The sequence below is a fragment of the Anolis sagrei genome, chromosome 1 (genome assembly GCF_037176765.1).
Source record: "Anolis sagrei isolate rAnoSag1 chromosome 1, rAnoSag1.mat, whole genome shotgun sequence".
NCBI lineage: Eukaryota > Metazoa > Chordata > Lepidosauria > Squamata > Dactyloidae > Anolis > Anolis sagrei.
The window spans coordinates 62,133,553-62,159,349 of record NC_090021.1 but is presented as its reverse complement, the minus strand read 5'-3'; the positions used below and the strand labels follow the sequence as shown (position 1 = coordinate 62,159,349).

The 25,797-nt window shown below is 40.2% G+C and overlaps 2 protein-coding genes across 3 annotated transcripts in view; both read right to left on the bottom strand.

Annotated features, from left to right (window-relative positions):
- Window positions 1-1,289: 1,289 nt before the first annotated feature.
- Window positions 1,290-9,574, bottom strand: PDCD2 (programmed cell death 2). Its single transcript, XM_060753787.2, has 6 exons — window positions 9,211-9,574; window positions 7,374-7,619; window positions 4,841-4,990; window positions 3,910-4,025; window positions 3,218-3,334; window positions 1,290-1,657 (listed from the first exon to the last, which is right to left on the bottom strand). Exons 1-6 carry the CDS (start codon window positions 9,530-9,532, stop codon window positions 1,499-1,501), a joined length of 1,110 nt encoding a protein of 369 aa, XP_060609770.2. The 5' UTR covers window positions 9,533-9,574; the 3' UTR covers window positions 1,290-1,498.
- Window positions 9,575-13,402: 3,828 nt separating this feature from the next.
- The window catches only part of GNPAT (glyceronephosphate O-acyltransferase), a 30,667-nt gene continuing 18,272 nt past the window's right edge, over window positions 13,403-25,797 (bottom strand). For both annotated transcript variants that reach the window (XM_060753779.2, XM_060753781.2), the window contains exons 11-16: window positions 25,617-25,696; window positions 22,036-22,176; window positions 20,276-20,375; window positions 18,811-18,904; window positions 15,359-15,420; window positions 13,403-13,830 (exon numbers count right to left, since the gene is read on the bottom strand). In XM_060753779.2, coding sequence (XP_060609762.2) covers window positions 13,787-13,830; window positions 15,359-15,420; window positions 18,811-18,904; window positions 20,276-20,375; window positions 22,036-22,176; window positions 25,617-25,696 — 521 coding nt within the window. In that variant the 3' untranslated portion in view covers window positions 13,403-13,786. The remainder of the gene's footprint in view (window positions 13,831-15,358; window positions 15,421-18,810; window positions 18,905-20,275; window positions 20,376-22,035; window positions 22,177-25,616; window positions 25,697-25,797) is intronic.

Genomic DNA, 25,797 nt, shown 5'->3' with positions numbered 1-25,797 from the left:
AATCATGTGATCTTGCTTCCTTTCTGTCAATTGATTTCTTTCTCCCATGTTTATTTAGCCATTATTATTTGGTACACAACAAGAGTAGTACACAGCAAACAAGATCACTATGCTGGCTTTTGCATTCGATGTCATGATAGACACTTCCCAAGTGTCTAGGACTGTGTGATGTACCGGCAAATAATGCATGCAGATCCAATTATTTATTTATTGGTCCTATTTCTATGCTGCCTTTCTCTACCCTGAAGGGGACTCAAGGCAGCTTACATATAGGCAATTATTCAATGCCTTTAAACACATACAAGTAGGGTGGCCTTTTGCAGCTGACAGATGGTAATATTGTCAGCGCCTATTGTTTTTAAGTGCAGGCCAAAGGCTTTAGGCACTGCACCCAGTGTGCTAATCACCACTGGGACCACCTTTACTGGCTTGTGCCAGAGTCTTTGCAGTTCGATCTTTAAATCCTCGTATTGTGTATGCTTTTCCAGTTGCTTCTAGTCAATTCTACTGTCACCTGAGATTGCAACATTGATGATTGATACTTCATTTTTTTTCCATGATGATGATATTATTATAATTTTTACCCCACTCCTAAGCCACAAAAGTTCTCAGAGCAGCTTATGACAGTGAATTTTGCTCTCAAGCTTACAATCTACATAAGGTCAATAATTATTACTTAAGACACAACGTTACCGTGTCTTGCTGGCTGCCTCCCTCCCACTCAATGTCTTTGCATCTCTTCCTTTAACTTCTGTTCTACTGTGTATGATTCCAGCTCTTAGCCTTTTTTCTATTTTGCTGCACTTTGTTGGTTCTCTTTGTTCATTTTCTCAAACTTTAAAAAAAAATTATCTTTTTATCTTAGTGAGAGGTAGTAGAGATGGCAGCAGACTTAACAGCTCTGCTCTTGTCACACGCAGAGCCTTGCTCTCTTGCTTTGGACACTTCTCTCCAACGCAGCCTTGTTTCCAAATTTGGGGGGGGGGGGGAGCTTGTGGCTGGAAGGAAGGCAAGGGGGTGTTCCCTTTTCCCCTCCCATCCCTCTTTTGATTCACTCCCCTTCCCTCTGGAAATGTACTTTCCTCCTCCTTCCAGTTTTTGAGCACAGGAAAGGAAGCCACCCACTCTCATGAGCACATATCAAAGGGTGTGCAGTGTTTCCAATTGGCCACATGATGGTGTCAGATAATACGGAGTGTCAAATGAGCAGAGCTCAGATAACAGACTTTACTGTATATTAACTGTTGGAAAAACTAAGTAGCCACAGGACCTTTGCCAGTGATACCTGCTTATAGTTTAAATAACACTTTTATTCAAATGGTACTTTTGTCAGAACATAAAAGGATCATTAAAACGCACCTTTACATTCATAGGAAAATGTTTCTTTGTCCAGTTTGCTCGGTGCAGATGTTTTGCCTCTGTAGGCTTATTTGTCAAATACACAAGGCCTCTTTATGGTGCTGATGACAACCATTCTTCCGTTTAAATTTTGTAGCCATTAAACAGAGCCTGAGATGTCCTGCTTCCAGACAAACTCTTCAGTGTAACCATTGCCCTGGTTGCAATTCTCAGCACAGGTATAGACAGCCAAAGTTCCCCAGTCAATGCTTTCTCCAAGGCTGTCAACTTTAAGGTAATTCAGCAGTTGTGGCATAACCTGAGGCAACACACAAAGCAAGTGAACTCATAAAACAAAACTGCCAGCTCAATTTAAATCTGTGTTATATTACAGAAAATTACACTATTGGATTTTAGTATTTCATATATATCCTTCACATCTTTATTTTTTTTTTAAAGGAAATAAGATTAGCTCTGAGAGAGAAAATTCTAATTCCAATCTAAGTTTTGATAAACTCTGGCCCCTTCCACACAGCTGAATAAAATCCAACATCTGCTTTGAACTGGGATATATGGCAGTGTGGACTCACATATCCCGGGGCCCTTCCAGACAGGCCCTATATTCCAGAATCCAATCTCAGGTTTTCTGTTTATTCCAGATTACCTGGCAGTGTGGACTCTTATGATACTGTTTAAATAAAAAACCCTGGGATCAGATCCTGGGATATAGGGTCTGTCTGGAAGAGCCCCCAGTTCAAGGCAGATATTGTGGGATTTTCTGCCTTGAAATTCTGGGTTATACGGCTGTGTGGAAGGGCCCTCAGACATTATCTATATGAGAGCTTGTTTTCTGTTTCCTTTCTTGGGACAAGAGTCCAAGGTGAAAGGAGGGAGGGAGTAGCGTGTCCCACCAGAAGGAATCTAGTGCCAATTTTATGATCTTAGGAGGGAAAAACTTCTGTTGAAGGTGCCAACTACACTTTTTGGTTTTTTATTTTTTATTGCCATTTTTATTCAGAAAAACAAAAAATTGCAAACAAAATTGAAGAATATAAACCAAACAAACTACAAAAACAAGAAAAGTATATATACATTCCCTTAATATAAGCCTACTACTACATCCACTAGCACTTTTTGTTGTTTATTAAGAGGTAAGTAGAAATTCTCATATAGAACCCCCGGGTGGTACAGTGGGTTAAAGCACTGTGCCGGCAGGACTGAAGACTGACAGGTCGCAGGTTCGAATCCGGGGAGAGGCGGATGAGCTCCCTCTATTAGCTCCAGCTCCTCATGCAGGGACATGAGAGAAGCCTCCCACAAGGATGATAAAACATCAAAAATCATCCAGGCGTTCCCCTGGGCAACGTCCTTGCAGACGGCCAATTCTCTCACAACAGGAGCGGTTGCTCCTGATACGACCAAAAAAAAAAAAAAAGAGATTCTCATTTTGCTGAATAGGATCTAATTCAGGACAGGGTGATACATTTTTTACAACTTTTAATTATTACTGGTTTGCACCTCCTCAGCTTAGCCAAACGAGCCAATGATTAGGCCTGTGAAGAGCTATAGTTCAACAACATTCTCCATCTTTGGCTTATATAACCAAGCATAAGCACCGAATGACTCTCTAAAGTTGCCAAACAACATCTACCAGCATTCCTCATCACAGAATATGCTGTTTAACACTACCAGAAGTCCTACAACACCTGGAGGGTCACAGAAATCCTACTCTTGATATAAATTTCTGAAAAGATTCAAATAATAATTTCCACAAACCTAAAGAGGCACCTTATGAAAACACCTTAGTGTAGCTATTGTCAAAACCCTGCTTTCCTATCCATTGTTAAGACTGTTGTTCAGTTTAGCTGTATTTCCATACCTGGAACTCAAATACACGCTTACTACCGCATGAGCATTTAGGGATATCCGTTTCCTGGGGAATGTTTTCTTCTGAAATCCAAAGGGGGCCTTCAACATCCCTGCAGTACCTGATGATCTGAAATTCAGGAGAGAGGATGGTGCTGGAGATTAACATACACAGAGAGACTTAAGCCAGAAAAAAAAGAGTTGCATTTCATTTATTTCTTCAAAATAAATAAAACCTGACCATTCCATAATATTTTCTATGGCCCAGCAATTAAGTAGTGGAACTGCACATCCATGGTGTAGCATGCACTAAAATAAATAGTTCCTTTTCTATGAATGGCACTGTCATGTTGCTACTGAACTGGTTGACACAAGAAATATTGAACTACCTCAATGGAGAACTACAAAAATGCCGCTATCTGTAGAAATATACTCTACTTGTGCCACTTTATTTTATAATACCACTGTGCACAGCAATTGCGGTGTCTTTTAAAACTTGACTCTAAGCCCTTCCATCTATCAAGATCTCTATGTCACATCCTAGGACTTCAGTGCCAAGAAGTTATTCACAGTGACAGGATTTTGGACTATATTTCTTGCATCAGTCTCATCCTAGAAAGATAAACTTAAGCACTAATGTTGTATGATGATACAGTAGCAATATGAACCCATACAAAGGGGCTGTGAAAAATGCAGTTTTCAAACCTGTTCTGGTTCCAAAGATATTCTTTCTTTAAACTTTTGAAAAATCTTGTCAGCTTGGGTTTCATGCTTTGCCATTGCCTCCAAGAACTTCTCGTCTAAGTGTTCAGAATTTTCATCTGAAAAAAAGTCCCAGAAATGAAAACTGTATAAACCCACAACATTCAATGTTACTCCCAAGTACAGCAAATCCATTGAAAAGGGATTCCTATCAGTGAAGTGCAAGCTAACTACCACCATTCAGTTTAGTGGGTCGGTGCTTGTCAGAAAGTTTAAATCTGCATTGCTGTGAATAGAACTTTCTTTCAGTCTGTCAAGGTTTGGGCCACTGTCTTTAAATTGCCAGCTATACAAGTTAAACAAATAATCTAAAATGCTATTAATCTTAACCATTTTCATTTTAAAACTGTTACTTCTTTCTATCAAATATATAACGAATTGAGTCCAAGCCACATTATGTCAAGGACTTCCTGAAGGCCAGGGCTGGACAATGCTCTGCACTTCACCACCACCCCAAAGTTATTGGAGAGTTGCTTTCATGAGGTCCTTGCAGTATAGTAAATGGTGACAAAAGCTAGGAACTTTGGTCTGTTGTAAATTTTACGTAAGATATATTTAAAAACATGCTACCAAATTCTTTAAAATCACAGCATGAGCACTGGTCACAATATTTATTCTAAAGTATCTCCATGTTGCCTTTTGAAGCATGAGCATAGACAAAATGATATATTGCAATCTATGGCTTTGTTGTTTCTTCCAAACCATTTGAGCTCCTTGGATGGTCCGGGTGGAAAATGTATGGCATTCCAGGACCAAAACACCACTGATTTTCAACTATGAATTTCGAATGACAGTTTTACTCTTCCCTCTGAAATACATGTAGGTTTACAGTAGAAATCTCTCTTCCACCATGAAATCTCACTCATATACTTACAGAGATTGTTTGCAGATATTAAGTCTTCCTTTTCCCCCACATCTTCCTTATCTGCTTCATTAATAGAGGTGTCGAATTCCTCTAGCTCTCTTACAATTTCATACTCAGGAAAAAGGAAATTATGATCTGGAATCACACTATCCATCTGGTCTAAAAACAAGAAATCAACATGCTTTTGAATTGTTTTCATTATATTCATATTTTCTATTATATGTTAAAACTATTTTCACATTATTTTTCGGTGATGGTCATGGGGGATGAAACTAAGAAACCACAAATATAAAATGAGAAAATACTTCTGCTGGAATTACCATGGAGTTGTCCTAGAGGATCTAGCAAATCCCTAGAGGTAATATCTCCCTAGAATATTCTACATTATCCACAGTAACTTTATGGCAACTTTCAATGGGAGTCATTTCAATAGGGTTCCATGGTTCCTGTTCCCACAATAAGCTCAGGGACATATCCTCCATGATGTCAAACTTATTAAGCTGGCATCAATAGTACCAGAGTATTTTGGTTCTGAGAGCACAAAAGAAAGCTCACTCTAGCTCTGTCCCACTAATCCTTCCATATGCATTTGTTCCTGTGTGTACCAGCTCAGCAGTTGAAGGATCTAAGCTTAAATCCAACTCTGATATCCAACTAGAATAGTCCAATTGAATCAATTATCTAAGTGTTGACTTACCCTTAAGTATTTGATCCAGTGGGTCTACTCAAGTTGAATCAGCATATGGATTTAGAGCCACAATATGGGACATTGAGCTCTGTCACTATCTATTCTCTTTCCCCTCCATGATATTGCAAACAGCTAAGAAAAGTAACTGGAAAAGACAGAGACCGAGAGGGGAACAGAAGGAAGGAATCTTCAAATCCTATCATTAGCACAACTGCCAAAGCTGACGCCCTTGCTACTAATAAGACACAGTCCACAAAAACCCCTAACTGCCAAAACAGAAAATCTAACATTTTCCTAAATGTTTTATTGATGATTATGAGTGTGTTATCCCAGTAGAGCTGAAAGTGTAGGCAAAATGTATGAATCCCACCTGAAATCCTGTGTCCTCCCTCCTGCATAATTCTGAGGCTTGTAGTTTAAGGTAGGGGCCTTTAAACTGCTCAACCAGAGAGGTCCTGAGTCTCACTAAACTAAAAGCCCCAGAATTCTCCAGGAGCCAGCCACAGGATTTCAGATGGGATGCATACTTTTTGCCTACTCTTTAAGCTTTAGTGTGATAGTGGCCTGGGGCCCTTCCACGCAGCCATATAACCCAGAATATCAAGGCAGAAAATCTGGGTTATCTGAGACCACACTGCCATAAAGTCCAGTTCAAAGCAGAAAATTTGGGATTTTATTCAGCTGTGTGGAAGGGGCCACAGACTCCTGCAGTTACATCTCCTTCTCCCTTTGTGTTCCAGAGTTACCACTGTTTCTGCGGAGTGCCTTCAAATCTTTCCAACTTATGGGACCCTATGGCTATATCACAGAGTTTTCTGGGGCAGATGCTGTGTGCTTAGCCCAGGATCACTCAGTAGGGTTTCATGGCTGAGCTGGGATTCAAATCCTTGTCTCAGATTATTATGCCACTCTGTCTTTGTCATCTACAAATCTACAACAGATGGGTACTGAACCATTAAGACAGAAATGGGGAACCTTTGACCTTCCATATATTTTGGACCAGAATTCACACAGTCCTTTAGCACTTCACCATGTCCTTTGGGGCTTTAGGGATGAACACATTTCAGGGAAGTGAAAAGTTTGCTGTAACAGCACAAAGAAAGAATGGCTTGGAGAGCAGATACTGAGGAAAGTGAACTTCTGAACACATGAACATCTAAAATGTATCTCCAAGTTAAACTGACATATTTGGAACATAGTTTTAGTTCCCTTTTTCTGGTAATATTATAAATGCTGCAATAATAAACTGAGTAAGTAACAATTTGCTGCTCCCTCACAGCACCACACAATAGCCGTCTCAGTCTGACAAATGGTAATTCTTACCCTGGGTTTGAGAGGTAACTTTTAATGGACAATAGCTGTCCAAGAAGAACAAATACCCTAAAAACACCAGATCCCAAAAATGGTGCAATTTTAAAAGACTACTAATCTTTGAAACTGCAAGCTGCCTTGAGTATTAATTCTGGGAGGAAGGAGGGATACAAATAAACAAAGGTTGAGCATCTCTTATCCAAAATGCTTGGGACCGCAATGGTTTGGGTTTCAGAATTGGGAATACCTTTTGGATGAGTCTAAACATGACATTAATTTATGTTTCATATATACCTTATATAATACTCTGAAGGCAATTTCTAAAGGCATTTAAACTAATTTCATGCATAAAGCAAAGCTTTGTAACCACCAAAAAGCAAAGGTGTCACAATCTCAGCCACCCGTGTGGATAATTTTTGAGTATTTTAGTGTATTTTGGATAATGGATGCTCATATAACATTTGAAATGTCAACAGTCCCTCATCAGGCTTGAAGCGGTTGTCCCACAAAGCTACAAATTCAAGCACATTTCGAGTCACTCACCACCAGACTGCAAACATGATGCCTTGTGTCCTGCTTTCCAATCCAAAAGCTGGTGATCTTGACTACAGTAATGAGCCTTGTGGCATTTGGAGCATCTTTTGGGCCCCAAACACCCACAGACCCTACAAAGATTAGCCCCACATTTCAGCTGCAGATTCACTGAAGGCAGGGGCTCCAAGGGTGGCTCTTCAGGTGGCGGATCATAAGAGTAAGTGTCATTCTTTCTTGGTAGCTGATTCCTAAAAGCTTGAAAGGGAAATACAATGTAGAGGAGATGGTTAACAGTCTGAAGGAAAAAATAAGCCACATGTCTGTTTCATACTTTTAGTCAAATTTCTTAAACCCCGCTACAACCAGGTTATGAACAGAATAGGTTCTGTAGGTTTGTTCTCTAGTTGAATTTGTATGCAAGTCAGAACAAGTACTTTTTAAAAAGTGTAACTCTAGCCAAAAATATTGTTAAAAAGTTTTTGATAGCATTGAGAGGGGTTAACATCCCTGTAATATTTATTATGTTGTCTGTGCCTCTCTTTGGAAGATTTCTCCTCATTTCTGTCCCTGTGTTGATTGGATTTTGAAAGAAATGGATTATTGTGGAAACAAGGATTGGTGAGGAAGACTTTTCCCCATGATAAGTCTTCCAAGAGTGAATTTCCCTTCCTAGGGGTAGATTCCTCACACTTCCTGTTGTCACACCCCTGTTCCTAACTGTGAGTCATTTGTAACTCTGGGACACAGTCTTCATTAATTTTATAGGAAATATATCCCTTGTTCCTGAGGATTGTAGGTGTGCATTGGGAGTAATAACCACTGATGTTATGAAATCTCTGGGCAATATTTTAGATGTATATCTAAACAAAACAAACATGTTTTTATACATTCAGTGTATTTAGAGGAGTCACACTACCCAGACCATTTCCAGAAAAAGTCCCTTGGTGGGACAAAATCCATAGATGCTCAAGCCCCATGACACATAATGGTGTAGAAAAATGGTGCCCCTTATACAAAACGGCAAAATCAAAGTTTGCTTTTAAATATATATCTGTAGGTCACAGATGAAGAATCCAGTAATATCGGCCTGAGTCCCTCGCTGGAGGTGAGAAGACCAGTATATAAAAGTTCTAAATAAATAAATAAATACTATAGTATTAATGAAGTTTGACCCCACTTTAACAGCCATGGCTAAATGCGATGAGAGTCCTGAGCACTGAAGTTTCATGAGCGCTTGTGCCTCAACAAACTAAAAACCCCATGGTGCCCTAGTTCAATGATATGAAAGTTGGAGTTTCCTGCAAATCCCAGAACTTCACAGGCTTGAGTCATAAAAGTTAAAGTGGTGTCAAAATGTTTTAATTCTGGAGTGTAGATGCATCCTGAGAAAAACATTCTGCAACTGGAGTCTCCAACTGAAAACATGTCAGGTTTTGTGGTTGTTTTGCCTCCTCTATTGGGGGGAGGGGGGGGATAAATATCTAGATCAGGCATGGAACAACTTGGGCCCTCCAGGTGTTTTGGACTTCAACTCCCACTATTCCTAACAGCCTCAGGCCTCTTCCTTTTCTCCCTCAGCCACTTAAGCGGCTGAGGGGGGAAAGGAAGAGGCCTGAAGCTGTTAGGAATGGTGGGAGTTGAAGTCCAAAACACCTGGAGGGAAGGCCGAAGTTTGCCCATGCCTGATCTAGTTTTGTGGTTGTTTTGGCACTTCCCTGCGATATGTATCCTCCTCCCTCAGAGAGGAGCCAAAACCCGGCATGTTTTCATCTCTAGGGTGCGTTTCCCAGGAGTGGGAGCCATGCTGAAGGATGGCAGCGCCTTGTCAAGCTCCCCCGGCCCTCACCCTTGAGGCCCCCTCCTGCTCCTGCTCCTGCTCCTGCTGGCGGGGCGCGGGGCCCATAGCAGGCGGCGCTCCGGCAGGCGAAGAGGAAGAGGCTGCGGTGGAAGGCCTGGGCCTGGTCCCCGAGGGGCGCGTAGAGCTGGAGCAGGAAGGCGCAGGGCCGCCCGCAGGAGCCGCAGCGCAGCTGCTCCGGGCCCGGCAGACCGGCCTCGCCCAGCCACGCCGGGCGCCCGCCCGCCTTGCAGGGGAACTGCTCGCTCCGCAGGCGCCACGCCTCCGCCGCCGCCTCCTCCGCGAAGCCCAGCTCGACCTTCGGCGCCGCCATGACAGCCCTTCGAGAGCGGAGTTCCGGCGGAGTGCCAGGAGAGCGCCCCCTGGCGGAGCGAAGGTCAAAGACAAAAAAAGCTTAGCTTGCCTGGCAGGCCCTCCCTCGCTTGCGTCACTCAGAAGCAGCGTTTCTCAACCTGGGGGTGTCATTAGGGGGTGTCAGAGGGGTCGCCAAAGATCACCAGAAAACACAGTATTTTCTGTTGGTCATGGGGGTTCTTTGTGGGAAGTTTGGCCCAATTCTATCCTTGGTGGAGTTCAGAATGGTCTTTGATTGTAGGCGAACTATAAATCCCAGCAACTACAGCTCCCAAATTTCAAGGTCTGTTTCCTCCAAACTCCACCAATGTTCACATTTGGACATATTGAGTATTCGTGCCAAGTTTGGTCCAGATCCATCATTGTTTGAGCCCACAGTGCTCTCTGGATGTAGGTGAACTACAACTCTAAAACTCAAGGTCAATTCCCACCAAACCCTTCCAGTATTTTCTGTTGGTCATTATTATTATTATTATTATTAACTTTATTTGTACCCCGCTAGCATCTCCCGAAGGACTCGATGCGGCTTACACAGGCCGAAGCCTCAAAACACAATACAATAGAGAACATAACACAACAATAGCAAAGCAAATCAAAACAATAAGCAAAAATAACGGCAATAGCAATACATCAAGACATTATTAAAAACTGGTTCGGCCGGCGCACTGGGGTACAGGGGTTAAAAGTGCTGAAATGGCAGGAGGCACGTAGGATTAAAAGTGCGGTGTGCAGCGACGATTAGTTATGCTAAGGTGCTACTAGGACTTGGGTGGGGGATTCCTAGTCTGAGAAGGCACAACGGAACAGCCAAGTTTTTAAATTCCTTCTGAAAACGGCTAGAGTAGGGGCCTGTCTGAGATCTTTTGGGAGGGCGTTCCAAAGTCGGGGGGCCGCCACAGAAAAGGCCCTGTCCCGTGTCCCCACCAAACGCGCTTGCGACGTAGGAGTCATGGGAGTTCTGTGTGCCAAGTTTGGTTCAATTCCAACATTGGTGGAGTTCGGAATGCTCTTTGATTGTAGGTGAACTATAAGTCCCAGCAACTCCAACTCCCAAATGACAAAATCAATCCCCTCCCCAACCCCACCAGTATTCAGATTTGGGCATATTGGGTATTTGTGCCAAATTTGGTCCAGTGAATTAAAATACATCCTGCATATCAGATTATTTAAAGTACAATTCGTAACGGTAGCAACATTGTGATGTAGCAACAAAAATAATTTTATGGTTGGGGGTCACCACAACATGAGGAACCGTATTAAGGGATCACAGCATTAGGAAGGCTGAGAACCATGCTCTGTAGGATGAATGAATGAGTTGGTGATCGTTCTACAGCCAAATAATGCAGCTGGACGCCACTTGGCCCAAGGGAGATGCAGTTTGGTGATGTGCCAGCACTCTTGGGCAAAGAAGGCTTGTAATTCCATAGCATTCAGCCAAGGCATTTAAAGTGGGGTCAAGCTGCATTGATTCTCCAATGCAGAGCTGTCATGAGCAAGCTTGGGCTCTCCAGGTTTTTGGACTTCAACTCCCACAATTCCTAACAGCTAGTGGGCTGTTAGGAATTGTGGGAGTTGAAGTCCAAAACACCTGGAGGGCCCAAGTTTGTCCATGCCTGGTGTAGAGGCGTCCTCTGAGAATCTTCAAGAGGTCCATGCAAATACATCCTTTATTTCCTTCCAGGAAAATAGCTGTTCATGTCCTGGTTGAGCCCCGTAATATCTTCCAACATGGAAATGCCTGAGAAAGGAGCCATTCTGCTCTCAATGCAGTTTGGGAGTTTGGATGCTTGTGTTGTCAGAACAGTATTCCTGTCTCTGCAGTGATCATAAAGTGTTATCAGGCATGGGTAAATTTTGGCCCTCCAGGTGTTTTCGACTCCAACTCCCACAATTCCTAACAGCCGGTGGGAGTTGAAGTCCAAAACACCCGGAGGGCCCAAGTTTGCCCATGCCTGGTGTAATGATGGCACATATCTGACTTATGTCCTCCTCATTCACTAACATGCTGCCAGCCACAGAACTGGAGTATTCTCAGTCCTATTGATGACAAATGAAGTCAATGTATGTGAATGTGCTACAATGCTAAAGTGGTAGGTCCTGTTGGGAGTGGCTAATACAGCAATGTATGTATGAAATGTGCTAATGCTCTTCAACAGATGACACATGGGACAATAAGATGCTCATGTAAGTATAAATAATCCATACATTTGTGTCCCTTACCATGTTTATGGATTACAATTAATAGGTGTCCTGTTATCCTTAGTTATACCCCTCTGAACAAATCCTGCTTTGTAAACCCTGTGATGGGGTTGCCACAAATCAGAAACAACTTGAAGCCACACAACGACAAATGCTACTTGTGAGATATTTCTATACCATTAATGAACGCGTGCCTATGAAAGCCAGTAGCACTAGATTGTTGTTTGGGAAATGGTCTCTTCACAAAATCGTACAGAAACTGTAGTTGCCCAGGACAGGATATTTATCTTCTGCCAGCTCAAACTGCTGAGCTGTTGAATTTGCTAACCAAAAGGTCAGCGGGGAGCAGGGTGAGCTCCCATTGTTAGCCTAAGCTTCTGCCATCCTAGCAGTTCAAAAACATGCGAATATGAGTAGATTAATAGGTACTGCTCCGGCAGGAATGTAACAGTGCTCCATGCAGTCATGCCAGCCACAAGACCTTGGAGGTGTCTATGGACAACGGCGGCTCTTCAGTTTAGAAGTGGAAATGAGCACCACCCCCAGAGTCGAACATGAAGAGACTTAACGTCAAAGGGAAACCTTTACCTGAGATAAAATGAACCTCTGTAAGGAGTGTAACAACATAAACTAATTTGTTACGTAACAGATGAAAGATTAGGGTCACATGATGATTTTCACATCATGAACCTTTCTTAAGGAGATCAGTGATGTTGATCTGTCCTCTTACTAGACAATAAATACTACAGCGTGTTGCAAAATGATGGACCTAGTTTCAAAGCAATATATTTCACAATGGTAATATGTTAGAATTACACAAAAGTTACAAAGGGTTTATTGAGTTATCAAGTTCTCTAGTTTTAAGCCAGAAACAAATCTAAAAAAAAATTCCTCAAATGAAGAATGTCTTATTAGAGTCCTTATTCTGTAGGGTCATCATATTGCAAGTGACTGAGGCTAAGGGCTGTTAGTGTGCTAGTTTCAGAGATAGATCAATTTCAAATCAGGTCCATCCTTTTGAAACTGTCTGTATTGTGCATAACTTGGGGAGCTCAGGTCACCAAAACGATGAAATCTAAGCAATGCTAACTAGATTGGCATGCATGAGCCAATCTATCTTTGCTTCCACAATGGAGAGACAGAGGTGGCAGAACCATACCTATTTAAGTTTGCAGTCACTATTTTTAACAGCCAAAGGCATCTACATCTCAGGTTAAAAATCCTTGCACCTCAAATCCTTGCAGATGGAAACATTAAACTTTGAAATTCTTTTACATTTGGAGACATTTGCATTAAGCAAGGTGTTTTACCAAAACAAAAAATATCTTAATTTGCTTTTGATAGTAGCCATCAACCAACAGTAAGAATTATCAATGTGCAGTTTATATGAGTGTGCATACTCTATTCAAAGAAGGGTGCAACCAACCATACCCTTAAACAGAACCTGATGCGAAAAAGAAACAGAACATGTATATTTCATTGACATCACCAGTGTGTAAAAGTTGAAATCAGGAAAAATATTCCTGTGTTTTTTTTAAATATTTACAGTCAGATGCACAATGGTGAAAAAATCTGTTACAGCACTGGCATTTTGTGCAGATTATTTCCATGAAAAAAGTAGAGTATCCCCTTTTCCTTAAATATTGCTTTTAATGTTATGTCCTTAGTTTCTCAGTTACATTGTTATCACAACAACAAGATCATTGTATAAAAGTAACAATTTCCTCATCATGTCAAACAGCTCCAATTTTACTGTTTAATTCTGTCAATTAGTTGGGTGAAAGAGGAGTGACGTTTATCAAAAAGACCGTGAGTGTACAAGTAAGCTCAGCGCCATAAAGTTCAAGTTTGAGACAGTAACGTTTTGACTCCAGGATCACTTCTCCATCAGTGTAGCACTGCAAGGTGGAGGGATCTGTAGTCTTCAGTAACATTCTCTCCATCATCTGCCTGGCTTTCAACCATCCTCCACCATTTCAATGTGCCTAAAGCAATCCTTGGAAGTCTCCTTCAATTAAAGTCTTGCAGCCATTGGTTTTCTTACAGGTATCCTCGATTCTAAAAGCATGGAAGTACAAAATACAGGGGTTTTGAGGCAGAGAACCTGGAAGGGTTTCTTTTACATTCTTTTACAAGGTAAGTACTATTGAGGTGTTTGGTAGTGTGTGCACTTCACACATGAAGATGGAAGGAAGCTAGCAACGTGACTGGAGAAGAGAGGATTTTGTACTGATGGAGATGCTGATAGGAATCAGAAGAATCAGAGTTCAGGCTCACATGGGAAGCCTCCACAGATACAACAGGCTTTCCTCGTTAGACCCATTGCTTTCATGTTCCCTTTTTCATATGTGGAGCACACACAAATGCCTCAACAGGTCTGCTGTGATAATGGGGAGTGAGAAGCACAGCATTAGTTTTGGACACTAATTTATGTCACCCTAATTCCTATTATCTAAAAATGAGTTAATGTCTAAAAATAAAAATGGATAATGTAGACCAGGGGATAATTTAGAACAGGATTTCTTAAACCTTTTCCACTCACTACCACTTTTGGCCCAAGAAATGTTTATGTGAGCCTAGATATACAAAAAATATCTATAGATAGACATATCTATACATAGATATACAAAATGGGTTTTTTAAAAAATCAAACAAAAATAATAAATCAGCATTTGCAATTCTTGTTAAAGAGACCAATTTTCCCTTTTCTGGAGCACAGGTGAAGCATTTTCTGCAGAGTCCACTGTAAACCACACACATTGTTGCTAGCAAATTTGTGTAAATGTGTAGGGTTTAGAAACCTTTCACTGTTGCCAAATTTTGTGACCCCAAAATTGAGGGGATCAGGATCCACCGTTTAAGAAACAACAATTTAGAAAATGCTCTTCAAATGGATGAATCTGGCTTCTTACTTGCCAACAAATCCAGATTTAAAAACTATGAACTAATTCTGATTTACCGTATTTGGCCACATAACAGTCACACATTTTAATGCAATTTTTAGCCCAGAAAAGAGGTGTTATGGCTAGGCTATGAGGCTTCACTCAGCTCCAGGTTAACTTAAGTCCAGTAACTGGAATATCATTTTGCCGGCCCAAAAACGAGGGATGCAACTATCACATGGTGGTGACTATTACGTGGTGAAATATAATATACTCCTGGCATTTTGGAAAGTCAAGATCTTCTGTTTAAGCAAGATCTTGGCCAAACCATTACTAGTTTGCTTGGCTGTAGTGCTGGGACAAAGACCCAAGGTAAAAGCAAATGGGTTGTGAACACCAGGAAGCTATGAGCTATGAACTGCTTGTTTACATTTAAATTGGAGGGAATAAAAAGGTGCATGTTCTGCTAAAATGAATCAAGAGTAAAGAGTTTGGGACTATTCAGAATAACAACCAACAGGTGGCAAGTAAGGACGGGAGAATTAAAACTACATGTTAAACGTGCACAAGCAATATATGATAATCTGGATCTGAAGTAAAGTTTTTCTGCTTGCATTTTAAAAGCAACAGGAAAGCATTCAATGAATTACAGACATAAAAGGGGAATACAGAGCAGACAGGTAAAGGTTACCAAAGATACTCACCAAACATTCCTGCAATTTTATTCAAAGTTTCTTTGTTTACACTGTAAGTAAATCCATCATTCCTGAGGAGAAAATAACAAGAACTAAGCCATATAATTTTCTAGTTTTTCATTGCAAAAACTGTATGAGGCAAAGAGTACCATTTTGGGTATGCGAATAATAGTACAGTATACTCATACATCCTTTCTCTATCAGTACATTCTTTCTCTGTCAGTTTAAAATCTTGGCTGTTGTAGCATAGTTATTGTGTGAAGCCATTAGGACCATTACACATACATTAAACATTCAAGGGCTTTCTACCTTCCTACACGATGAACAGCAGGGATGAAATTATCAAGGCAGTAATTATCTAAATACAATTTGGTTCTATGGAACAGATCAGGATCCTATTTTATGTTTAGTTTAGTCCTGATTTTAATATAACTTGTCCTGCCATATTTCAAATCGTCCAATCCAGTTTACCAGAACTGGTTTCTGAGTGTTGAGGCCTGTGAAACCTCTGAGGATGAGGACGAGGATTTTCTGTTTGAGCCTGGTGCTTCTGTAGGGGAAAGTGAAAGTGTTTTTCGAGATAATGGGAATGTTTTGGGTAGATCTGTTGTCGGGATAACAGGCAGCGATTTTTATGAGAATTGGCCAGGGATTCCGAAAGGAATGTGGGGGAGACAGGAGGGTTATCGATAACCCAGCATTTACAGCTCAGAAGGGATAGTGCAAAACAGAAACAAATTCATTATTCCCAGAGGCTGAAAAATAAACAAAGGGAACCCAAGTGTAAGAAAAGGTGATATCATGGGTAAGTGGGAGTATTCTTAAGGAATTGGAGTCAATGTTCAGTGGGGAGATCAATGCTTGATTTTCATGTGTCAAGTTGCCTGTCTTGGGAGCTCCAAGTTAAGAGTTCTGTTCTTGGTTCTGTATCTTGTTTCCCTGTTTAAATTCCATGCCTACTGTTTGGATTATAAATCTTATTTCAAGTTTCAAGTCTTTGGGATTTGGGGTCAAGTTCAAGTATAAAGCCTTTGGATTATTGTCATGTTCATATTTTCAAGCTTTTGGATATAATTCTAATTTAAGTACAACAACCCTTGGATTACAGTTTCTTGCTTTTACCTTCAGTGATTTTTAGAATTCATATGCAGTGTTGGTCATTGCTTTTTGTTAAGCTCCTGGAAATCTAGTTCATGGATGTCTTTGAAAGTCCTTTTGCACACTGGGTTTTGCTGATACTTTAGTGAATGCTTAGTATACTTATTTTGAACACTATTTCGAAACTGTTTTTATATTAGCTACTCTTTTCTTAATAAACTTATTATTGTTGATCTGTGTGCTGTTTGGTGAAAAAGGGTTCAAGCAGGCAGCTGGAGTGCAATACTAACTTGCCCTTCCAGAAGGCTTTAAATATATCAGCTCTCTAATCTTCATCCTTTAGACCAGTGGTTTTCAACCTGGGGTCCCCAGTTGTTTTTGGCCTTCAACTCCCAGAAATCCTAACAGCTGGTAAACTGGCCGGGATTTCTGGGAGTTGTAGGCCAAAAACATCTGGGGACCCCAGGTTGAGAACCACTGCTTTAGATCATCCACATAAGTCCTTCAAGTAACAGCCACACCAACCCATACTGTCAGTTATATATGGTGTAATGTTTTGCAATGCCTTGCAAAACAGGTGTTGTAAGTGGTTGAAGAAACTTTTCATGTCTTTGTAATTTAGATTCTCAGCTTGGGGTGTTTCCTAGATCCAACACTACATCTGAAAGTCAGGATTGTTTAGTGACCACAAGCACTTTTCATCAGCATTGCTGAGTGACAGGGTTCCAGTCCTATCTATCAGATGTGGAGGGATGACAACTATTTATTGATGTGTTGCCTTTGTGACCATAATATATTCTTCACAGGGATGAACCCTTTCATACTACACAATTAAAGCACTGTTATTCCAATTTACTTGCCATTGCAAAATCTTATGAAATCATGGGACTGGTAGTAGGTTAGGGGGAATTATTCAGAATTCCCATTGGAGCTAAAACATAACATTTTGACTTCAAATGGGAGGCTGAGCATTTTACAGTTTAATGATTATAACAGTAGCTTAGCATTTCTGTTGCCTGCTTGTGTCTGTCAACTGCCAACGGAGAATAACCTGCTAAATTCGCCATCTCTATATATAGTTTCTCTATATATAGAAGAAAGCATCACAAAGATCCCACTTGTGACCCTCTCATCTCTTCAGGAAATGGGAAAAGTCAAAGTACTTTGTAGAAGAAATGTGAAAATTATAATTTGACATGGACTGGTTTGGGGAATGAAGACAAATTATTTAGGAATGCAAAAGGAACTACTCTACATTAAAAACTGCTGAAGGTGTAATCTTAGCATCACTCCAATTTCATTTGTAATGGTTTTAAAAATAGTAGTTTAATATATGAGTAATTACAGTTGTAGATTCATCTGAGTATATCACAGTAACAGAGTATGGTGTAGTTATTTGGTCACTGGACTTGGCCCTGGGGACCCCAGTTCAAATACCTACCCAGCCAGGAAAGCCCCCTAGGTGACCTTGGACAAGACACATTTTCTCAGCCTCGGAGGAAGGCAAAGGAAAACAGCCACTGAGCAAATCTTTTTGTAATAAAGCCTGAAATACGGTTGCCTTAGGGTTGATAGAAGTCAGAAGCAACATGAGGGCACACAACAGAATCTTAATTAATATATTTGTCACCCAGCTTCCTGATCAACTGTCTATAATCCATCTACACTTTCTGCTGGCAGAGAGCTCTTTGATCAAGCATCAGCTTCTATCAGAAGAAGGCCATTTTACTGGTACATGCTAACTGCTATATGCCATTGCAGCCCCCCCCCCCCCCCCCCCAATATCTGCTCAAGAAAGTTGGGCAAAGCCATTCAGAACAGACTGGAGGATGATGTGAGCAGGAGCTGAAGGCAAGAAAAAACAAATTGGGCTTTGTATTCTTTTCCACTAACCGAAGCCACTGTGGAGCACAGAGTTTGCAATTGGCAGAAGAAAAACACACCAAACAGAAGCAGGGGGGGCTGAGTTTTATTCGGAGGGGCTGAGTTTGATTCGGGGGGCTGAGTTTGATTCGGGGGGGGGGGGGGTGAGGATCTACCCTAGCAAACCTTTTGTAACGTTATCCCAATACCCGCATGCATATGGGATATATTGAGCATGGTGATCAGATCATGATATGAATAAACATAACAGTTTAAATAATGTACTAGTAAGGCCTTCTTGCAGACCACCATGAGAATTTCAGGGGGGGGGGGGGCTGAAGCTCCTCAAGCGCCCCCCCCCCCCCCCCCCCGGGCTACATGCCTGGTTCATAAATCAAAATTTTGCATAATTGTCATAAACTTTTCATCTTGACTTTCTTATGAATATTTAAACTTTTGGAATTTTATATCATTTCCAACATCACAAAACCTGTACTCACATTTTTGTTCTTGACACAACGCCTAATCGCACAAGACATGCCAAAGCATTTTTCTGCATATCTGAAGACAGAACGTCGTAACACTGAGTGCTTCCTAAGCAAGAGGAAAGGGTACAATTCAAACTTCAGCTCCTATATGCTGGAACAAATGTAATAAAACACTGCATGCTGTGAGATGTTGGCAGATCATACCACATCTGTAATTATCAAAGTCACTATCTTCACAATAGCAACCCAGAAAATCTGCTGCAAGTTTCTAAAAAGCTTCTAAAATGTACTACATAGTAAGGGCTGCCTAAGCACATAGTGAGGGCTGCCTAAGCACCTGGATGCTACTTCTCTGGTCCCTAAAGTCTTCAGCAGTTTTTCAATACTTCCTCAATATACTTACCTGCCTTCATCTCTAAGCATGTTTCCCAAGCCTACAGTATTTAAAAAACAGGGCATGCTTAAACATTATGCAGCCCAACCAAAAAAAACCTCTTGGTGTCATGGTGTTTAGGCCTGTTCCTAGATTTCTTTGGGTCACTGAATCAGAAAATTACATTGGAAATACCATGTCATCTCTTGTTTCTTATTTATGGTTATCATGGTTTTCTGCGGGTGAGCAGATGGTGACTGGTAGATGGCATCTGTTCTATATCTCAGAAACTTGAGCCAATAGGCAGAAAGTGGTGTCATTTTTAGAATCAGCAGGTCAAATATACCCAAAAACAGACCTAACATTTGATGCACCAAAATGTGTGCTGGTCAGTATTGTTTATACAAAAGTTTTAGGATTTAGTAGTCCAGTTAAAGGCAGGAAATTAAAACACTTTAAAAGAAGTCATAATAATAAAACCACAACCCTACCACAAACAGTCTCACAGATTTTAAACCAAAGGGATGCCTGTATAAGAAGGCCTTAGCCTGCTGACAAAAGGAAAGATGGGGCCAACTAATCCTCCCATGAGAGGGAATGATACAAACTGGGAGCAGTCACTGAGAAGGACTGTTTTAATCTACACTACTTCTCTAAATGATGGTGTAAAGTGTTTATGGGGAGGCACAACCTGCAAAGGACCTGGAGAATTTGCCCTCATTTCTCATTCAGTTGTCCGCTCCTGGCAAAGTGAATCAATGAATTATCTTAGTTGGCACTGCCAATGCTGGCCTTTGCTGGTGTATTATTTTATGAACATTTGTTTTTCTTCCTTTATTTTCTGTATGTATATATGTATGTATGTATATGTGTGTGTATGTATGTATGTATGTGTGTGTGTGTGTGTGTGTGTGTGTGTGTGTATATATATATATATATATATATATATATATATATATATATATATATGAGAGAGAGACTCCTTTGCCAAGCACTTCTTTGTCAAAATAAGGGCAAATATATTGCATTATGATGCTCACTATGCCACAGACAAATGAAATTGATTAGGAAAAAAAGACATTGCACTGTCCCCAAAACACGCACCTATTTCAAGAAGCTGAGAAGTGAAGCTTCGGACTCCAAAAATAAACTGCTTCTCAGCGAAGGCCTCATTGGCTTCCTTAGAAAGGTATCTGCAAATTAGCTGAGAAAAACATTTGTGTTACTAAAGATACTATAAAATAGCAACAAATGTCCAAAATGCTTTATGTCTATGTCCGATGTTTTATAGTTTAAATGGTTTTAATTCACAGTTATATGCTATTTTTAGATATGTGATGTATTTTTATATATATGTGAGGCATTGAATTTTGCCATTTATTATGTTGTAAACTTCTCTGAGTCCCCCCAGGGGTGAGAAAAACAGTATAGAAATCAATCAATCAATCAATCTATCTATCTATCAAATAAATAAATAAATAATGCTTTAATTAAAAAATAACACTGGAATTTTAAATTGTTTCTCAATTTTCTAAAGAGCTACTGGTTTGGACATTCCTGATTATTGACTGATTGATTGACTGATTTCCAACATTTATATCCCATCCTTCTCAAGCCTCTGGGGGGGGGGGGGGGGCTGCTCAGGGCGGCTTACAATGGCAGCAATTCGATGCCGACAATATATAAAAGCACAACATTACACAATAGATAAAACATTATGTTAAAAATCAATTTAAAAACATTATTATTCACCATATAGTAAAATCCAAGTTTGATTCAATGGCCAACGACCCCGTCCAAAGCCTGTCATAGTCAGATTTCTAAGACATTGTTATTACTGCCAAACCTATTATCTGAATGCCTGGTCACAAAACCATGTGGCGCTGACCTAATTTCACTAAGGAGCGCATTCCACAAGCAGGGGGCCACCACCGAGAAGGCCCTGTCTCTCGTCCCTGCCAAACACATTTGCGAAGAAGGCGGGATCGAAAGCAGGGTCTCCCCGGATGATCTTAGATTCTGAGGTAGGACGCAGAGAGAGATGCATTTGGACAGGTAAGCTGGGCTGGAACCATAGAGGGCTTTGTAGGCCAAGAACAGCACTTTGAATTGTGCTTGGAAGTAGACTGGCAGCCAGTGGAGCTGACATAACAGAGGGGTGGTATGTTCCTGTATGTCACTCCAGTAAGTAATCTGGCTGCCGCCCGTTGGACTAGTTGGTGTTTCCAAACAGTCTTCAAAGGCAACCCCACATAGAGTGTGTTGCAGAGGTTTTTTCCCCTTCCCCCCTCCCCTTTCTTATTTAGCAAATTCTCCCTATTATATCCTCTTATTGTTTGTAAAGCAGTTTTAAATACAGGATTTCATGATTTGGCAATCTGAATAATGAAAAATGTCTTGTAGTCTAAAAATATAGCAACCCATCGGGTGTGAAAAGCATGTAACTGTTACAGATAGAGGCTTGTTCTTTTAGACAATAAGATCTAAGCCTATTCATTTAATGCTAACCTTCTAAAGTAAAGGCTAGATTGCACAGAATGAATTACTCATGAAAATGGAGATACTTTATTTACTCCCACCTGTGCTAAGGAGTTTCAGCAGACCTGTGCTACAGGTTTTGTTTCATTTACAAGTTTTAATGTTTGTTTTCACTGCTTATCTGTAAAAGGCTGAAACAATGTTTTGCAGTAGGCTGCTGAGATTTTTCAAGAGAGGGAGAGATACAGAAATTATAAAGCATAATATGTTTTACTAAAGGAAATGAAATACATAATCTCAGAAGTGTGATTAACTGTCACTGAAGTGTGATCAACTGAAGAACCTATGACCGTCTCAAGGAAAGGAAATGAGAATAAATTTTGTACCTGGTATCCTTCCACAAAAGGCCTGAACATGGCTGTCAAAAAAGAGATCACCAAACTTCCTTTCTCTGTAACAAAAACTTGCTGGGGAGTTACTTGAACTGCATCACATTTTGTAAGCAAGAAGCAACCTTCTTCAAAATCCTAGGGGTGAAAATAAAATGGTTGTATTTGTTTCCCTTGGAGGGCGTGGTTCCTGGCAGATAAAACATGCAATGCACATATTCCCGATACTAAAATAAGAGAAACAGTCCTATCATACCTTAAAAAAAATCAAGTTGCTAACTTTTAATACCATCTAAACATTCTTGCATTAAAATGTTATTTCAGTAACCAGAAAAAAATGCATTCCATTTGCTATCTTGAAAATATAAATATTTTCTAATATGTCCTTGTTGCCTGACTTCTTTTTGATGTCAAATAATAATGTAATGTATGAAATATGATATTCTAATGAACACACTTGAAGCGAAATGATCAACCGTATTTTTCTTTTATTTACATGGTGGGTTATCTTTTCCTAGCACCCCCCCCCCCACCCCCACTCCCACCCTCGGTGGCACAACAGACTAAAGCTGCTGAGCTGCTGAACTTGCTGCTGAACTTGCTGACCAAAAGGTCAGCAGTTCTAATCCAGGGAGCAGGGTGAGCTCCCGCTGTTAACCTCAGTTTCTGCCAACCCAGCAGTTCGAAAACATGCAAATGTGACTAGATCAATAGGTACCGCTCCAGTGGGAAGGTAATGGTGCTCCATGCAGTCATGCTGGCCACATGACCTTGGAGGTGTCTACAGACAACACCAACTCTTCAACTTAGAAATAGAGATGAGCACCACCCCCAGAGTCGGACACAATTAGACTTGATGTCAAGGGGAAACCTTTACCTTTACTTATCTTCTTCTGGTGCTTGCTGCTAAATTGGCCTCCAAGCTACACCTGAAAAGGCTACACAGAATGCCTAGGAATTCTGCAGAGTGAAGTAGGCTTTAGTGTTTCTCTTTCAGTTAACCACAGCTTATCATTTCATTGGCATATGATTTATGGTCTGTCTTCACTTTGGTTTATTTACAAAGGTGACCTACTTCAACTATAATTAAGATTTAACCCCAGTTTAAGGTTCAAATGTGAACCACAGTTTAACATTTTTTCTTGTTAATTTTTAAAAGTGAATGCTTCCTATCTTTTTGTATGTCTAAATGTTATTTCTCTTTTTTGCTTATTTAAATCAAGTTTTAAATCAATCCCATCCTGTTTGATGACGAAACCAGGATGCAGCAAAAGAAGCACCTCCTGGAACTCCATTCTGCAAGAGGCAAGGCTGGCTCTCTCCCTTCCATTGACTGATAGGCAAATATCTTTTTATTTAAGCAGGCTTTCAATGTGTAAGCAGGGGAGCTGCCTACTGGGATGCATACTTTATTTTTAAATTTTTGTATATGTGTTTTTAATGACTTTATATGGTTTAATATAGCAACTTTTAATTGTTTTTACATTTTTATTTTTAAGGTTTTGTTTTTCTTTGAATTGCCACGTTCTGGCAGAAAGGTAGCATACAAATGAAATAATAATCCTTGGTAGCAAACAGTCTAGCAATTCAAATTGTGTTGCACCTCTTGAGCCTATATTCAAGGCTTAGTTCCACAAGAACAGTTGCTTCCAACCACTTTTGGAAGCTCAGACTAAGATGGTGCTATTTCTACACTTTGCAAACTATATCAAGATCAGAGGAGGGAACTTGTAAGCTGAAGAGCTTCTGTTTCAACATGTTAGAACTGAACACCTTTTACTATTGTGTGCAGATGAATCATTCCCAGGCTATTGTACAAAGAAAGGATGAAATGCACTTAAGCCCTAAGCTTTGAAGAGGTAGAGTCATTAAACTATATCAATATGTCTTTGGCGAGCATTCTCGGGTTTACATAAGGCCAAACTGAACCACATGGTAAACTGCACAATTAGAGTCTTATGAAAAGTGGCACAATTGGAGTGCATGACAGTTAAAGCTTCAGCTGAAAGTGCCCCTCCTGTTAAGAACAATCAAATAAACCAAAAGGAAGAATTGTGCAAGGACTTTCTTGCCTGCACACCCACAATGGTCTTGCCTACTTCATCACTATGGACAAAGGGTAGAGGTGAAGAACAACAAAGCCCTAAATCAGGCAGAGAGGAGGGGACCGTTAAAACAATATCAGGTAAAGAGCAGGACACCTGTGAGAAAAGGACCTATGGGCTGATGTTCAGTGAGTAAAGAGTGCCGGGTCAGTTACAGGATAAGAGGTAAAATGCTAGCAGAATAGATGAAAAATTCTGTTGCACATCTTAACTAAAGTAGACCCATTAAAATTATTAGATTCACCTACATGTTGATTCGTACTCAGCAATTAACTGAATGAGTCTACTCCAGTTAAGACTAACTAACCATATGCCAGATGCAGAATGATAATGGGGCTTAGAGGTGCAGATCGGTATGTGAGAGAATTTATTTATTTTTTATTTGCTACATTTGTATACCACCCCTCTCAGCCCGCAGGCGACTCGGGGCGGGCTGTATGTGCCCCAAAAGCTACCCATTTAAATTATCTTTACATATATGAGCTACATAGTCCAGAACTTGCAAGGAGCCCTCAATGTCAATGAAAAGATACATATGCTTGTATTATTAAAGCTTTCCAAAACACAATACTACAAAGTACAGCAATTATATTATTTAGGAAACACTTAAAATTACTAGTTATCAAGTTGTTATGGTTGCTGTGGGGTGTAACTACAATTGTATGCAAAAGTAACTTGATGATGTGTGGATTCAGGTTATTGGCATGGGTTTCACCACATTTCACCCTACACATTTGAGGGTTTAACTTTTGCAGATTTAACTATTTATAGATTTGATTGCCATGATATGATATCTCTAGGAATCTCTAAGTCATTCAGCAAATTCTTCTGACAAAAGTTGATCACAGGATCATGCTGGAGGACTAGCTATTCTTATAGCCCAAGATCGGATCCCAGATTATCTTTTTATCTCAGGTTACCTGGCAGTGGGGATGCATATAATCCAGTTTAAAGCAAATAATCTGGGATCAGATCCTGGAATATAGAGTGGTGTGGAAGGGGCCTTAGAGATGCATAGAGAGGTGTTTTCTCAGGTTATAAAAGGCTTTTTTTATTTGTGGTTTTTACACCTTTGCAAGAGTCCTAAGCTCTTAACCCCAGCAAATGTAAAGAAGTGACTGTATTTTATTTGAACAGTCACAAAAGCCTTGAAAGAATATTGATAGTTATACACTTTAGTGAGATCTTAGAAGAGCTGTTATATCAGAAGGAACTGTGATACTGATTATATGTTCTAGTTTTTTAACACTCCACTGCAAACTTTATGTACATTCCATTTCTAGATCTTAACATGCTTTTTTTCCACCAAAAGAGAAATATTAAAAATATTTAAAATAAAAGCAGACAAACCAACCCAAATCTCCACTCTATTAAGAACTCTCAAGATCATCTTCCTTATTTACCCTGAACACAATCATGACGTGAATTCAGTTAATAAGAAATTTTGGCAGACATTAAGTGATCAAGCTCTACCTTCAGGGGTATTCCAGGAAAGAAGATAAACTCGTCAGAAAACACATCACGCCAGAACGCAAAATTGCTATAGATTTCCTCTGGAAAACAAAATTTAACTATATATGAATATATTCTTTCCTCAAAACACTTTCTTATCAGAAAATAAAAAGTTAGACCAGCAAAATCTTACTAGCAAATC